The 15,049-nt window shown below is 51.8% G+C and overlaps 2 protein-coding genes across 3 annotated transcripts in view; one reads left to right on the top strand and one right to left on the bottom strand.

The window, feature by feature from the left end:
* PNPO (pyridoxamine 5'-phosphate oxidase) overlaps nt 1-15,049 on the bottom strand; it is a 200,072-nt gene that overhangs the window by 173,785 nt on the left and 11,238 nt on the right. The gene's annotated exons all lie outside the window — the stretch shown is intronic.
* PRR15L (proline rich 15 like) lies at nt 7,934-14,546 on the top strand. Of its 2 annotated transcripts, none has more exons than XM_012766006.2 (2): nt 7,934-8,161; nt 13,418-14,546. In XM_012766006.2, exon 2 carries the CDS (start codon nt 13,450-13,452, stop codon nt 13,750-13,752), a length of 303 nt encoding a protein of 100 aa, XP_012621460.1. In that variant the 5' UTR covers nt 7,934-8,161; nt 13,418-13,449; the 3' UTR covers nt 13,753-14,546. The 2 variants fall into 2 exon arrangements, with proteins under 2 accessions (XP_012621460.1, XP_012621459.1); XM_012766005.2 differs by having other exon boundaries at nt 13,421-14,546.

Below are 15,049 nucleotides of genomic sequence, written 5' to 3' on the forward strand. Positions count from 1 at the left end.
TTCCGGGTGGAGGAGACTGCACAGACAAATCTTTGGCGGCCACAAATGGCAAGAGGGGGTGGGGAACAACAGGCAGGCAACAGGCAACATAATTTTTGGGGTCCAGTATAAAATAGAAATGCAGAACCCCTTGTTAAAAAAATTATGAAGCGGCCGAACGTGGTGGCTCACGCCTGTAATCCTAGCACTCTGGGAGGCCGAGGCGGGCAGATCGTTTGAGCTCAGGAGTTCGAAACCAGCCTGAGCAAGAGCGAGACCCCGTCTCTACTATAAATAGAAAGAAATTAATTGGCCAACTAATATATATAGAAAAAATTAGCCGGCCATGGTGGCGCATGCCTGTAGTTCCAGCTACTCGGGAAGCTGAGACAGAAGGATTGCTTGAGCCCAGGAGTTTGAGGTTACTGTGAGCTAGGCTGACACCAAGGCACTCACTCTAGCCTGGGCAACAAAGCGAGACTCTGTCTCAAAAAAAAAACAAAAAAAACCAAAACCCGAAGCATCGCAGCCAGACGAGGTGGCTTATCCCAGTAGTCCTAGCACTTTGGAAGGCTGAGGCAGGAGAATCATTTGAGGCCAGGAGTTCAAGACCAGCATGGGCAACATAGAGAGACCCTGTCTCTACAAAAAATTTTGAAAATTAGCCGGGCAGTAATTTTGAAATTACTGCCACATGCCTGTAGTCCCAGCTACCCAGGAGTGTCAGAGAGTAGGTACCCGAGCTTTCTGTAACAGGAGGATCCCTTGAGCCCAGGAGATTAAGGATGCAGTGATCTATGATCAGGCCACTGCACTGTAGACTGAGCACCAGAGGGAAACCCTGTCTCAAAAAAAAAAAAAAAAAAGAAAGGCGGGGCTCTGGTGGCTTATGCCTGTAATCCTAGCACTCTGGGAGGCCAAGGGAGGCAGATCCATAGAGGTCAGGAGTTTGAAACCAGCCTGAGCAAGAACGAGACTCCATGTCTACTAAAAAATAGAAAGAAATTAATTGGCCAACTAAAAATATATAGAAAAATTAGTTGGGCGTGGTGGCGAGTGCCTGTAGTCCCAGCTACTCGGGAGGCTGAGGCAGGAGGATCACTTGAGCCCAGGAGTTTGAGGTTGCTGTGAGCTAGGCTGATGCATGACACTCTAGCCCAGGCAACAGAGTGAGACTCTGTCTGGAAAAAAAAAAAAATTATGAAGAATTTCAAGATGAAGCTGGCACCTACAGGTAGGCCAGCCTCTGTGCAACAAAAGATTTGAGCAGGGAGTAGCCAGGGAGGATGCCACAAAGGTGGAAGCCTCATATCAAAGGTTGTCTTCTTAAGGAATTTAGACTTCACTCCTGCAGACAGAGGAACCACTGAAGGATTTTAAGGGTTTGAGGCAGGAGGGACTTGTACAGATTGACTGCAAGGAACATGAATTTGTGGGAGATAAGACTGGGGACAGAGAGGCTGGAAGGAGATTGTTATCCAGAGATTATGGTCTGACTTGGAACACAAGGTGTGGGTGGGCTGTATTTGAGAGATGTTTAGGAGGAAAATGGACAGGACTTGGCAGTTGATGGGCTGTGTAGGTTGGGGAGAGAGACACCAAGGATGACACCTAGGTGGTTGGGTGGGAGTGCCACCACCTGAGACAGGGATGCAGGATGCTGAGCCGGTGTTGGGGAGGAGGGGATCTGAGCTTTGAACCTGGGCTGGCAATGCTGGGAGAGTCACAATCTGGCTAATGTGTGGTCCAGGTGGTGGCTGAAGCTGAGGGAGGGCTTGAGAAATTGGCCAAGAAGTGGGTAGAGTGAGGAGAGAGGGTGGACTGAGCACAGATTTTCCGAGGTCTCACAGAGCTGGGAATGCCATTTCTAAATACCCCCTCCCTGGCTCACCACAGCACAGCACTTGGGGCTCAGTAAATTTCAATTGAACTGCTCAGTATGATACAGCAGTGGGAAGATCTAGATTTCTGTCCGGTGAGACCTTGGACCATTTCCGTAACCTCTCTTGATAGTTTTTCAACATGGAGATAACACCTATCCTATCTCAAGGTATTTCTGTTTAGAGGCTTAAATACATAAACATACTAGATGTATATAACTCTATGATTTACAACATAACTTTAAATATATTTTCTTGTGTTTTGCCAACTTTATATATGAAACATTGTATGTAATCATTTTTATTGTAAAATAGTTGAAAAACTTCCCTGTAAACAGCTCATAGGGCAGAACCAAGGGCCTCTTCAGGGCTCTCTCATGGGAATTTGGCTCCCATCTCAGAGTCCTGACTCAGGCTATAGGAATTGCTTGGGCTCCCCTATGATTAAACAAACACTTACTGGGTTCCAACTATGTGCTCAGGGCTCTCTAGGACATCCCAAGAAGCATGCCAACTGTCCCCCCCCCCAGGTGTTTCTCTCCTCCTTGAACCAATAGGCCGGGCAGAATAGGACAGGGTGGGTCTGGAAGACCCAGCCTAGTGAGTTGGTGGAAGCAGAGACCACCGGCACTCCACCTCCCTCCTTCCTTCTCCCCACCCCTGGAGCTCCCAGATGACTCACCTAGAGCAGAAGGTTGTTTGAGAATAGCACTGCCCAGGTGCTGACCCCTGGGAGGCTGCCCCAGAGAGCAAAGGAACATGGGCCTTAGGCAGCATTCTGCACTTTTCAAAGGCCACAGGGAACTTCAGGGCCTGTGGGCAGAAAAATACATAAGTAGTCTGGCATCCAGGGTGTTGACTCTGCCTGCTTGGGGGCAGGGGGTTGGTCATCTGGGGTCTCAGCATCTGGAAGGAGGCAGGAAAAGTATATGGGAGGCTTCTTATATGAATCTCTCAATTCTTTACTGATTTAGCAGGTGGGACACTGGGGGAGGGGCAACACACATAGAGAAGTGAGTGCGGATCTAGCAGGGCTGTGCCAGCTTTGGACAGGGAAGCAAGAGCCCTGAGGTGCTGTGTGCACGTACAGGCTGCCTCCCCATCCTTTGTTGTTGTTGTTAGCTTGCTTATTAAGTGATAACCCCGTGCTGCGTGCCAGTGTAGATCTGAATGTTTTACAAGCCTTATCTAATTTGATCCTTCTAACAACCTTATAATGTGAGTACTATTACTAGCCAGATTTTAAAGGTAAGGGAGCCAAGGTTTAGATAATTAAATAACTTGTCCAAGATCACACAGCTGGTAGTTGAGGGGGCTGGCTCGCCAACCTGCCTTCCTGTTCTCTCTGGAATGTGCCTTTGTTTCTCCCTAGCCACAATGGCCTCAGGTCTCTTCCTCTCTCTGGCCTGATTCCCACTTTCTCTCCAGTTGTTGTGCCAGACACGTAGAACCCCCACCCCTGCAGTCCCTGCTCCTTCCAAAGTTCTTTCTTACCACACCCCATTCTGGGCGAGGGCACCCATTACTGATCCTCCTGCAATGTTCATAAAAAGAAGGCTTACCCTCAACATTCACATAATCCACTTCTCTTATCTGCCATATGTTTATTACTTTATGGTCTGTGTTTCTGCTCACAGCCACACTGACTATGGTGTGTGTGTGTGTGTGTGTGTGTATCTGCCTGCTGGGCTGGAAGCCCTGGAAACTTAGCAGCCTTGTCTGGCATCCCCTTCCTGTGTGGAGTGAAATCTCTGTGTCATTTTTTCCAGTCTGTCTCACCTACTAGTCTGTGAGCACCTGTGGGCAGGGAATACAGACTTGCTCTTCTCTGTAACCCCAGGACCTGGCATGACACCTGACATTGGGTGTCAGGTGCTTAATGGATGCCTATAAAGCAAGGAAGGAGAGAAGGTGTGGCTGTATGTAGGAAGGCATTTAATGATGATGGTGGCTGTGATGAGTGGGGACTATGATCACTTGGTCTTGGGGGAAGAGGTGTGAGGTCCCTAGCTCCTTTCCTCATCCTTCCCTCTATAGCTCAGGACTTAGAGTCAATCCCACTGAGCCTCTTGGGAGTGGATGGAGGAAACCAGGGAGAAGAACTCAGGGCTGGTCAGCTTCCTAAGTTAATGAGGCCAATGAAGGTCCCTGCAGGGCCAGTCACCTGGCATTCTCCCTGTGCCTCTCCTCCTATAAGGACACTAGGCCTTGGATTTAGGGCCCATCCTAATCAAGTATGACCACATTTTAGCTAAATATATCTGTAAAACCCTATTTCTAAATAAGGTCATATTCTGGGGTTCTGGGTGGAAAATTGAAATGTCCATGTCACAGATTGTATTCTCTAGAAGTAGGTGGTGTTTTGGGGGGCAAGATGTTCGTTAGGGATCATTTCCTGTGAAAGGAAGCAGATGGCAGTAGGATTGGGCAGAGGGAAAAATCTAATTGCACTGCAGGCCTGACAAAGCTTTGGTCAATTTGGTGGGGGCCTCTGGAGTGAATATTGCCCCTCAGAGTGTCTTTTAAGGGGCTGCAATGGGTGGACGTTTATATCCCCAGAAGTGGGCTTTCTGTGGCTGAGGCAGACCCTGAAGGAGCCGACAGCTGGTAGCCAACTGCTGACCGCACTCCTGGGGCTGGGCAGCAAGTACCTCCCTGAAGGAGGACGCAGGAGGCACACTTGTCTACACGGCCTGGTGATGCAGAGTTAGTCAGAATGAAGAATGTGGCAGGCTGCAAATGGCCCTCCAAAAGATAGCCACACCAAATCCCCAGACTCTGTGAGCATGACCTTATTTGGAAAGAGGGTCTTTACAGATGTGATTAAGTTAAATGTCTTGCGATAAGGAGATAATCCTGGATCATCTGTGTGGGCCCTAACTGCCATCTCAAGTGTCCTTCTAAGAGAGAGGCAGAGGGAGATCAGCCAAACACAGAGAAGAGGACATGGTGATGTGAAAACCGGGCAGGTAGAGATTGGAGTGATCCGGCCACAAGCCCAGGAATGCCTACGGTCGCCACAAGCTGGAGGAGACAGGGAACAGCTGGAGCCTCCAGAAGGATCGTGGCCCTGCCAACTCCTTGGTCTTGGCCCAATGAAATTGATTCCAACTTCTGGCCTACGGAATAAGTCAGAAGAATAAATTTCTGCTGTTTTAAGCCATCGAGTTTGTGGTAACTTGTTATGGAAGCCACAGCAAACTATTAATAATACAAAAAGCAGCAGGGAGAATTGCTAGTGGGGGTGCAAGTTGGTGTATCCAGTTTGAGGATCCACCTCAGGGGGCTGGCCTTGGGGACCAAGAGCTCACACATACAGAACATTTGGAAGAGTGCTTGGAATACAGTCCCCCTAAATATTGGCCACTCCCACTCCTCACTGAGGTCCCCCTTAAGGGAAGACCTCCCACAAAAGCAGGAAGAAAGCCCCTCCAATGGCAACGTTACTACCCACCTGGGTCAGAAGGCAGCTTCTGCCCGCCCTGCCTGGCCTCGCTGCTGGACCTGGTGTAGCCCACTAGAGGTCATCCGCCTTGCCTCACTAGTCACCTCCGGATCTCCAGGCTCCGGCCTTCTAGAAAAGGAGGAGTGCTGAGAAGAATAGCAGCTCCTCTCTTTTCCCTATTTTGGGAAAGAAATGTCCCTGAAGCCTAGATCTACTTGCTGGGCAGTGGTCAGTAAAAGGGGAAGAATTTTTTTTTTTTTTTTTTTTTACAGACAGGGTCTCCCTCTGTCACCCAGGCTGGAGTGCAGTAGCACAATCATAGATCACTGCAACCTCCCACTCCTGGGTTTAAGTGATCCTCCCACCTCAGCCTCCTGAGTAGCTGAGACTACAGTCAGGCTGCACCACCACGCCCGGCTAATTTTTCTATGTGTTTTTTTTTTTTAATTTTTGTAAAGCCAGTCAAATTTAGCAGTGGGTGTATGTGTTTTTTAGAGATGGGGTCTCCCTATGTTGCTCAGGCTGGTCTCAAACTCCTGGGCTCAAGTGATCCTCCCGCCTTGGCCTCCGAAAGTGCTTCGATTACACGCATGAGCTACCGTGCCCAGCCCAAATGGAAAGGATTTATAATCCAACAGCCCAGTGGCTGTGTGCCCCAGCAAGGCACCAAGGTCCTTGGGGCTCGCTCACGTGAATTTAACTTGCTTTACTCAACAAGGTCACATTTCTGAAAACGTGCATGCCGCATGTTTGTATATGGCATATCACACTTGAACCTAGTTTTAGGAAGGTGCGCTTAAAGGTGAAAATTTTTATAAAGCAATAAAGTGGCCTGTGGGTGGGGAGTTATATTCATAGCTCACAGCTTTATCTCAAACTTCCCCACCCTGCTCCTCCCAGAAATAAATCCCCTGAAGGCCAGGGGTTGGACCTGACTTCCTAGGCTCCTCCCTCCCAGGAGGAGGGGCTGGGGCCTGCTCCTGATCCTGATGGTGCTCTGGAAGGGAAGGCCACACAGGTGGACCTGCCACTGCAGTTCTTGCTGCGGCACCTTCTCCAGCATGGGGCCGATTGAACAGGATCTGCCCCCTGGGTCTCAGACATCAGAGAGGCCTGGATCTCAGAGGCAGGGAGAATGAGCACCTCTAGGACCAGCCCCTTCCTGTACAGATGGGAAACCTGGACCTGACCTGGGTTACTGTCCCCCAGGCAAAAGCCCATCCCACCATCCTGGTCTGGAGCAAGTAGAAGCAGGATTGGAGATGGAGGGGCAGGTTTGAGGGTTGCTTACTTGTGATTTAAGATGTAACTTGGAGGGGGAGCCAGGGACAGGGGGGATTTTAGGCCTTTTCTCTACTCAGGGGCCTCACTCTGTGTCTGCAAGTGCACACCCAGTCCACGGAGGCAGGTAGCTAGCGGGTGGAGTGTCGCAGTGGGCAGCACTGGGAAGCTGCAGTGACACTGAAGACACAGCAGGTGCTTTCCACCCTCCAGCGATGCCCATCTGAGGGGGGAAATGCAAACGCAAACAGGCCACCTCAGGGTGGCTGCACACAACACGCGGTGTCTCCGAGAGTAGCCCTGGCTGAGGGCCGCACTCGGTCCTGCTGATGGTGGGCATGAGGGGGAGTGTGGCTGCAGATCAGTGAGGACAACGTCCCCCACTGCACACACGCTGCCCCTGCCCCCAGTCGGTGCCCATCATCTGCCTTCTTGCCTTTTCCTCTCCTCCTGCCTCCCCAAGGGCCCACCTCGCCCTCGTCCCTGAGAGCTTGCCCCAGGTTTTGCCAACTTTATGATACCCAGCGAGGCCCTTCCAATAGACTGCTGGAAGTTCGGGGAAGTTGAACCCAGTGGCACTTTGGGGGTGGGAAGGCTGTCACAGCTGTCTTTGAGAATCTGATAAAAATATAATCTGCAGAAAAATCAATGCCCCTCTGCCCACACACGTGGAGTTCTGCATATGATTTCAAAGGTCCTGAAGCCCACCTGTAAGCGAGGGGCGGGGTGAGGATGTTTGAGGTTGTGGTCTGGAGAGCCTGGTCCAAGGAGCAGGTCAGTGTCCCCTTTTTCCCTCCAGGGAGATCTTGAGGAGGGACCCTTCGGGTCAGGAGGGAACCACAGCCCCCCACCCAGCACCGTCTTTGAGGCTTCTGGCAGGGGAGGGACAGCCTGGGAACCGGTCTGCCAACCAGTTTAACCAGGGACTGGTTTCGACTCAGGGAGTTCAAAAGAAGCTGGGGTGCACCCCTGCCCGGCCTGCCAATGGGAGCAGCGGCCCTTAACCCTTTCCCAGCTGGGGCCTGGGCAACACCCAGGTGGTGGTCCATGCTGGAGAGGGGTCTGAGGCTCTTCGGAGGATGAAATGGGTCGGCGCGACCTTGCCTGCATCGGGGGGGGGTGCAACCAGACACCTGAGAGTGGGGAAACTGAGGAGAGAGGCTCTTGTGCTCCCCCACCCCAGACTTCCCTTGGGATTCCCTCCTCTGGCTCGGCAGTCCCTGGAGGACCCTAGTGGATGCAGGGGCGCTGGGATTGGATTTCTGGGGTGATGAATATTCATCAGCCTGAGCCGGCCTCTGCTTCTGTTTACTTAGCCGGGAGGAGCTGGGTTTCAGGTTCACCTTGACTCCAGGAGCGGCAGCAGCAGAGCGAGCAGGTACCCGCTCCTGCACCTGTTTCTCTTGTACGTGAGGTGCAGCTGCTCCTGCCCACCTCTCCTGGCCTGAGCCTTGCCCGGTGCGACACCCTGGAGGCACCTCCTCCTCCCCCAGTCTCACCCACCTGGGCATCTCCTGCACTCAACTCCTTCTCTAGGGAAGGTCTCACCTCCAGCCCGGAGCAGTCAGGATTACAGGTACAGGCAGAGGGCTGGTGGGTGGGGAAACCAAGGCACAGTCCCCAGTCTGGGGACACAGTCCTATCTCTGTGGCTGACAAGCCCAGGAGGAAGGGGAACCCAGCAAGCTGTCTCCACTCGGACTTATCCCACTGGCCTCTTGGAGTCAATCCAGGCCTCCAACAGAGCTCCTGACGGGAAAGTTTCACTCCAGAGCAGGTCTCTACTAACTGTTGTTTACCTGGGCCCACCCCTTCAGACCCCCAGCCTGGAGCATGTTTTTTCCTGCTGTCTGGTGGGAACATCTCCCCTTTCTAATCCAGAGTACCCCAGTCTCTTCCAGTATGGACGAGTGGCATTAGGGGTCCTGCAGAAGGAGGGGGGAGGGGGCTTCCAGGTTTTGTCTTACAACACAGAAGCTGACTTGCACCCCCGCCCCGCACCTCTGCCCCTCCACCCCCGCCCCAGTCAATGGTTAACTTGTCCCGGCTCAGAAGGGGCCCAGTGCAGTCTAGGCAAAGCCCTTCAGAGCAGCTCACAGAACCCATGGGGTGGAGGGGCCTGTCCTGGGGCAGCCACATGCATGTCAGAGTGCTGACTGCCAATGGCAGGGGGTGGCAGGCTGTCCCAAGAGGCCCTTCATGGGCCCCAAAGCTGTGCAAACAGCAGAGGTGGCGCTGGCGTCCTCAAGGGCTGGTTTCTATTATCCCATGGATGGCAGGGCCCCAGGGCAAGGGCCTGGCCCTCCGCTTGGCCAGCTCAGGGCCTCGCACAAGCAGACTGCAGGGCCCACCTCATGTCACGCTGGCTGTTCAAAATCCCAAACACCCACCCTCCCTCCCCCAAGTCCCCTCTGTGGTAGGCATGGGCACATAGCTGTCTTGCTCTTTGCAACTTTGGGTATCTGGGAAGTTTGGATTTCACATCATCTTTTTATTTTTAAAGTAGATCAGATTTTACACTATCTTTTTTATTTTGAGACAGAGTCTCACTTGGTTGTCTAGGCTAGAGTGAGTGCCGTGGCGTCAGCCTAGCTCACAGCAACCTCAAACTCCTGGGCTCAAGCAATCCTCCTGCCTCAGCCTCCCAAGTAGCTGGGATTACAGGCATGCGCCACCATGCCCGGCTAATTTTTTCTGTATATATTAGTTAGCCAATTAATTTCTTTCTATTTATAGTAGAGATGGGGTCTCGCTCTTGCTCAGGCTGGTTTCAAACTCCTGACCTCGAGCAATCTGCCCACCTCGGCCTCCCAGAGTGCTAGGATTACAGGTGTGAGCCACTATCTTTATCATCACTATTTATCTAAAGAATCCTATTCCTGGATTATTTTGTAAAACAAACAATAGCCCGCTAATTAATCTGTTTTGCAAATTCATATTTCCCTGTCAGTCTTGCCCAAAGGGGCAAACACTTGCCTACTGGCAACACTTGCCTCAAGTCGCCCTCCTGGGCAGAAGAGCTAGGAAGGCCTGGCGAAGAGCATCCTGGAGAGGCCAGGGCACCAGGCACAAGACCAGGATACAGGGCATGGTGACTTGGTGCTTTGCTGGAGGCCTCAGGGCAGGGCACATGGTCTATTCTTGTCTCTATGTTTTCTGACAAGTTCCTTGTGATCTGTGGCTCCCTTTACTCCAAGGACAGTTAAGCCCTGTGGATGCTAACTTGAAATACCTGTTAAAATGGGTACATTTGTACTGGCACCGGTAGAAGCCACTTTCTCCCATGGAGCTAGGAAATCTAGTGGTTATATTGGGCTCAGCTGCTGAGTCTTCTGTTCCTCCATACCCCAAGTTCCTTGGCAGCTCCAGATGGGCAGTGGTGGGGCCATGGACCTTGCCACAGACAAGGCAGTGACTGGGACACCCGCAGACCAAGCAATCGCTCTGTCCCTCCTCTCCTGCCCTCCCCACACTTCCTTCCAGAAACCCATTCTGGAACACCAAGTTCTGGGTAAGGCTGTGTTAAGCCCAAGTGGGGCAAGCTGCCAAAGCAAACCTCTCAGGCTGTCCCTTGGTGCACTTACCTCTCCAGGGTGCCCTGAAAGGATTTACCTGGCCACCCTCACCCTCTCCTTTACTCTCTGAGTGGGAGCTGCACGGATCTGCCCTCGGCTTTTCTTGCTACTTGAGTCCTGCTAAAGGGACAGAGCTGGCAATGTGGGAGCTGCTTCCCAGACATAGAGGTGGGAAGCAGCCTGTGCTCTGAGGAGGGGGTGAGAGTATGGAGGGGCAGGGACAACAGCAGCAAGGGCTCCACACAGGCATTCAACTCATTGCAAGCCTGGGCCAGCATCCTGCTTTCATTTTTCCTGAATTTGAGTATGGCTTTTCCCCCAAAAAGCCATACTCATCATGGAAATTCTGGAAATCAGAAAATTATAAGGGGCCAGGCGCGGTGGCTCGCGCCTGTAATCCTAGCTCTCTGGGAGGCCGAGGTGGACGGATTGTTTGAGTTCAGGAGTTCAAAACCAACCTGAGCAAGAGCGAGACCCGGTCTCTACTATAAATAGAAAGAAATTGGGCCGGGCGCGGTGGCTCACGCCTGTAATCCTAGCTCTCTGGGAGGCCGAGGCGGGCGGATTGCTCGAGGTCAGGAGTTCGAAACCAGCCTGAGCAAGAGCGAGACCCTGTCTCTACTATAAATAGAAAGAAATTAATTGGCCAACTAATATATATAGAAAAAATTAGCCAGGCATGGTGGCACATGCCTGTAGTCCCAGCTACTTGGGAGGCTGAGGCAGAAGGATTGCTTGAGCCCAGGAGTTTGAGGTTGCTGTGAGCTAGGCTGACGCCAGGGCACTCACTCTAGCCCAGGCAACAAGGCAAGACTCTGTCTCAAAAAAAAAAAAAAAAAGAAAGAAAGAAATTAATTGGACAACTAATATATATGTAGAAAAAATTAGCCGGACATGGTGGCTCATGCCTGTAGTCCCAACTACTTGGGAGGCTGAGGCAGCAGGATTACTTGAGCCCAGGAGTTTGAGGTTGCTGTGAGCTAGGCTAACGCCACGGCACTCACTCTACCCTGGGCAACAAAGTGAGACTCTGTCTCAAAAAAAAAAAAGGAGGTGGTACATTTGGGCCTGGGCAGGCTGACCTCCTAGCTTTCTGGGGTTCGCTCACTGGCTGCTGCGCACTCCTCCCCAGGTCCTGAGAACTAGAGCGCCCACCTCACCTATGTTCTCCACGCCTCTGCCTGCTCTGTCACGACCTTCCTTCTTCTAGTCGATTATCCCCGGCTCTTATCTTACGTGCCACAGCCACTGTCCAGGCAACCTCATCTCCTGGAACTTCCACTAGCTCGCCAGCAGCTTTGTGGAAATTAGTTAAACGTGAGGCCCTCTGGGAAGGCAGCTCCATGTCAGGGGGCATCGCCTATTAGTTGAGAAGCCTGATTTCACCCCTGCACCCAGCCTCATTTGGTGCCCTTACAGAAGGTACAGCCTGTGTTGACCACATCTCACCTGTACCTCTAACTGGTCGGGCTCCACCTAACTGCCCGACTTCTGTCCTTGTGGAAGCTTGGTGGGGAAGGGAGACATTCTTAGTAATTATTCCCATTGTCATAAGTTTTACTTTGCAAGGCATGGCTACCTTTGTACGCCGAGATTAATGGTAGAGCTAAATGCTAGGACTGGACAGGATGGGTGAGGAAACTGAGGCTCAGAGAAGTAGTTTGCCAGAGGTCACAAGGCTAGGACAGTCCCTAGGACTTCCCACTCCCGGCCCGAGGTCCCCACTCTTCCCCTTACGAAGAGCTCGGCAGATGCTTTGTCCTGCTAGTCACCACGGGGAAGTTCAAATTGCTTGGAACATCACAAATTCCATTTAATTTTGTAATGAATTCCAAGCAAAATGCACACGGTGTTTCTGTCCATGTGCTACCGGTCAACAGTCTGCCCACACCTGGCAGCGGGGCCTGGTGGTGTAGCAGGAAGAGTTTGGGAACAGTGTCAAAGGCCTGGATGCTGTGTAACCTGGGCAAGTTGTCCTCCTGCCTGCAGCCCTGACAGGCCTGGTACGAATGATTTCAAAGCTCCTACAACCCTGCAAGGCAATGCTGTGTGCTTGTCCTGTAGCCCCCCTGCCTGGCTTGGTGGCTTCCCTGTAGACTTTGAATTTTTTTAAAAAATTTATTATTTAGCCGGGCATGGTGGCACATGCCTGTAGTCCCAGCTACTCGGGGGGGAGAAAGTAGGCTGAGGCAGGAGGATCACTTGAGCCCAGGAGTTTGAGGTTGCTGTGAGCTAGGATAACTCCATGGCACTGTAGCCTGGCAACAGAGTGAGACTCTGTCTAAAAAAATTTTAAAAATAAATAAATTTATTATTTTCTTAGAGACAGGGTCTTAATCTGCTGTCCAGGCTGGGGTGCAGTTGCATGATAAGCTCACTACAGCCTTGAACTCCTGGGCTCAAGCTATCCTCCTGCTTCAGGCTCCTGAGTAGCTGGGACTATAGGTGCACACCACCATACACAGCTAATTTATAAATTTTTTGTAGAGACAGAGTCTCATTATGTTGCCCAGACTAGTCTTGAACTCCTGGACTCAAGTGATCCTCCCTCCTTGGCCTCCCTAAGTACTGAGATTACAGGTATGAGCCACTGTGCCCAGCCTTGATTTTGACCAGAACTTCTCTCTTCTCACTGTCTTCAAAAGTATTGCGTCGCCCCACTTACCTGAATCCTGGGTTTATTCAGCCAGCCCCACCTTCAATTCTTTAATTTATAATATACCCCATGATGGCCGGGTGCAGTGGCTCATGCCTGTAATCCTAGCACTTTTGGAGGCCAAGACAAGAGGATTGCTTGAGCTCAAGAGTTTGAGACCTGTCTAGGCAACATAGCTAGCCCCTGACTCTACCAAAAAATACAAAAATTAGGCCAGGCATGGTGGTTCATGCCTATAATCCTAGCAATCCTAGCATGGGGAGGCCAAGGTGGGGAGGATTGCTTGAGCTCAGGAGTTCGAGACCAGGCTGAGCAAGAGCCAGACCCTGTCTCCACAAAAAATGGGAAAATTAGCCGGGTGTGGTGTTGTGTGCCTGTAGTCCCAGCTACTTGGGAGGCTGAGGCAGGAGGATGGCTTGAGCCCAGGAGTTTGAGGTTGCAGTGAGCTATGATGACACCACTGTCCTCTAGACTGGGCAACGAGCCAGACTCTGTCTCAAAAAAAAAAAAAAAAGCCTATGATTAGGAGTCTAGGGAGGGCTGGCCCAAAGGTGCCCACACCTCCTAGAACTGACCCTTTTGTCTCCCCCACCCTGCCTCAGCAGAAAGCCCCACCCTCGGCTCAGGGAGCGCCATGACTGAAGTTGGCTGGTGGAAGCTGACCTTCCTCCGGAAAAAGAAATCCACTCCCAAGGTGCTGTACGAGATCCCTGACACCTATGCCCAAACGGAGGGAGGCACGGAACCCTCGGGGCCCGACACTAGCAGTCCCAACAGCAACTTTAACAGCCGCCTGGAGAAGATTGTGGACAAGAGCACAAAGGGCAAGCACGTCAAAGTCTCCAATTCAGGGCGCTTCAAGGAGAAAAGTAAAGTTCGAGCCACACTGGCGGAGAACCCCGGCCTCTTTGATGGCCGGGAGGGCAAAGGACAGTGAAGGGCTGAGGAGGATGCTAGCACCTCCTGGCTCCCTGCCATCAGCTGGATCTGAGACAGGAGCTTGCCACGCTGGCCTCATTGGTCACAGCTGAAGCCACTGTGGGGGCAGTTGACGCCTGCTGGGAGGAAATGTCTGGCTGTTAGGTTTGTATTTACATGCCTCACTTTTGTTAGGCCTGGGAGATCCAGGGTGCCCCGCCCTCCCCTGGCACATACGAAGGCACTCCAGTTTAAGGGTGAACGCTCCCACCTAGGAAGGACAGCCCTCCTTGAAGCAATGGCAGGGCTGCTGGGAGGTGGCCTTGGCAGGGAATGGAAAGAGGGAGCTGGACAGAGTCCACCTCCCCCCAGGCATAGGGTCGGGGTGAGTTTGAATTGCCGCTCCCTCTACTTTCTCTACCCGTGTGACTGTTCCCTGGACCAATCCTGAGGAGAGTACATTTTCCAGAAGCCACGTGATGGGGGTGGTTTCTGTGGAACCAGAGGCAGAGACATTGAACTTAAGCTCATTTCCTAGCACAAGTGGTAAACTTCCTGGAACTTTGTCCCCAGGTATGGAGGAGGCAGAAGACCCTGGCACTCCATGGGGCGTGCCACAGAAGGCCAAGGGTCCAAACTGGGGGAGTGGGTGGGGAAGCTCTGGTAGGAGCTCAAAGCAGCCTCTCATTTCCCCTACTAGTATGTAACATGGATCAGCTCCAGAGATGAGTCCTGGGGCGTTGAATTTTGTCTAAGAAAAAATCGTAGGTTTCTCCTCGTAATAAACAATGCTGCAAAAGCAGAGAACTTGTTTATATTCTTATCTTGCATTTATTGAGATGACTGTCATGCCTTTACCACCCTTCATGTGAGTAAAGTGGGCCTCTGTGCTTGCACCATTCCTTTCAAGCTTCAGGGAGGGTCCCCAGGTGTGACAAGGTAGGAACTGGGTCACTAATTTCACCATCAAGCTAGCCTTAGTATGGGGGATCGGGGAACAGAGGAGCTAGTTACGCCTCAGTGGTCAGTTCTCTCTGGCCAGCCAAGAGGCCAACAGATGCTCTAAAAGATGGGGCAGACCTTTGGTGACTAACCCCAAAGTCAGGGTTTGGGTCAGGATGCATTCTGGCTTTACCCCTTAGTAGCTGGGTGATCCTGGGAACATTTTTAAGAAAACTGCTCTGAGTCTCATTTCCTCTTTTGTAAAAGGGGGGCTGGAATAATGCCTATTTCATAGGGAGTGGTCAGCATTTGTTTTTTGTTTTTTTTTTTTGAGACTGTCTCACTTTGTTGCCCAGGCTAGAGTGAGTGCCGTG

This window comes from Microcebus murinus, chromosome 18, assembly GCF_040939455.1.
Source record: "Microcebus murinus isolate Inina chromosome 18, M.murinus_Inina_mat1.0, whole genome shotgun sequence".
Lineage (NCBI taxonomy): Eukaryota > Metazoa > Chordata > Mammalia > Primates > Cheirogaleidae > Microcebus > Microcebus murinus.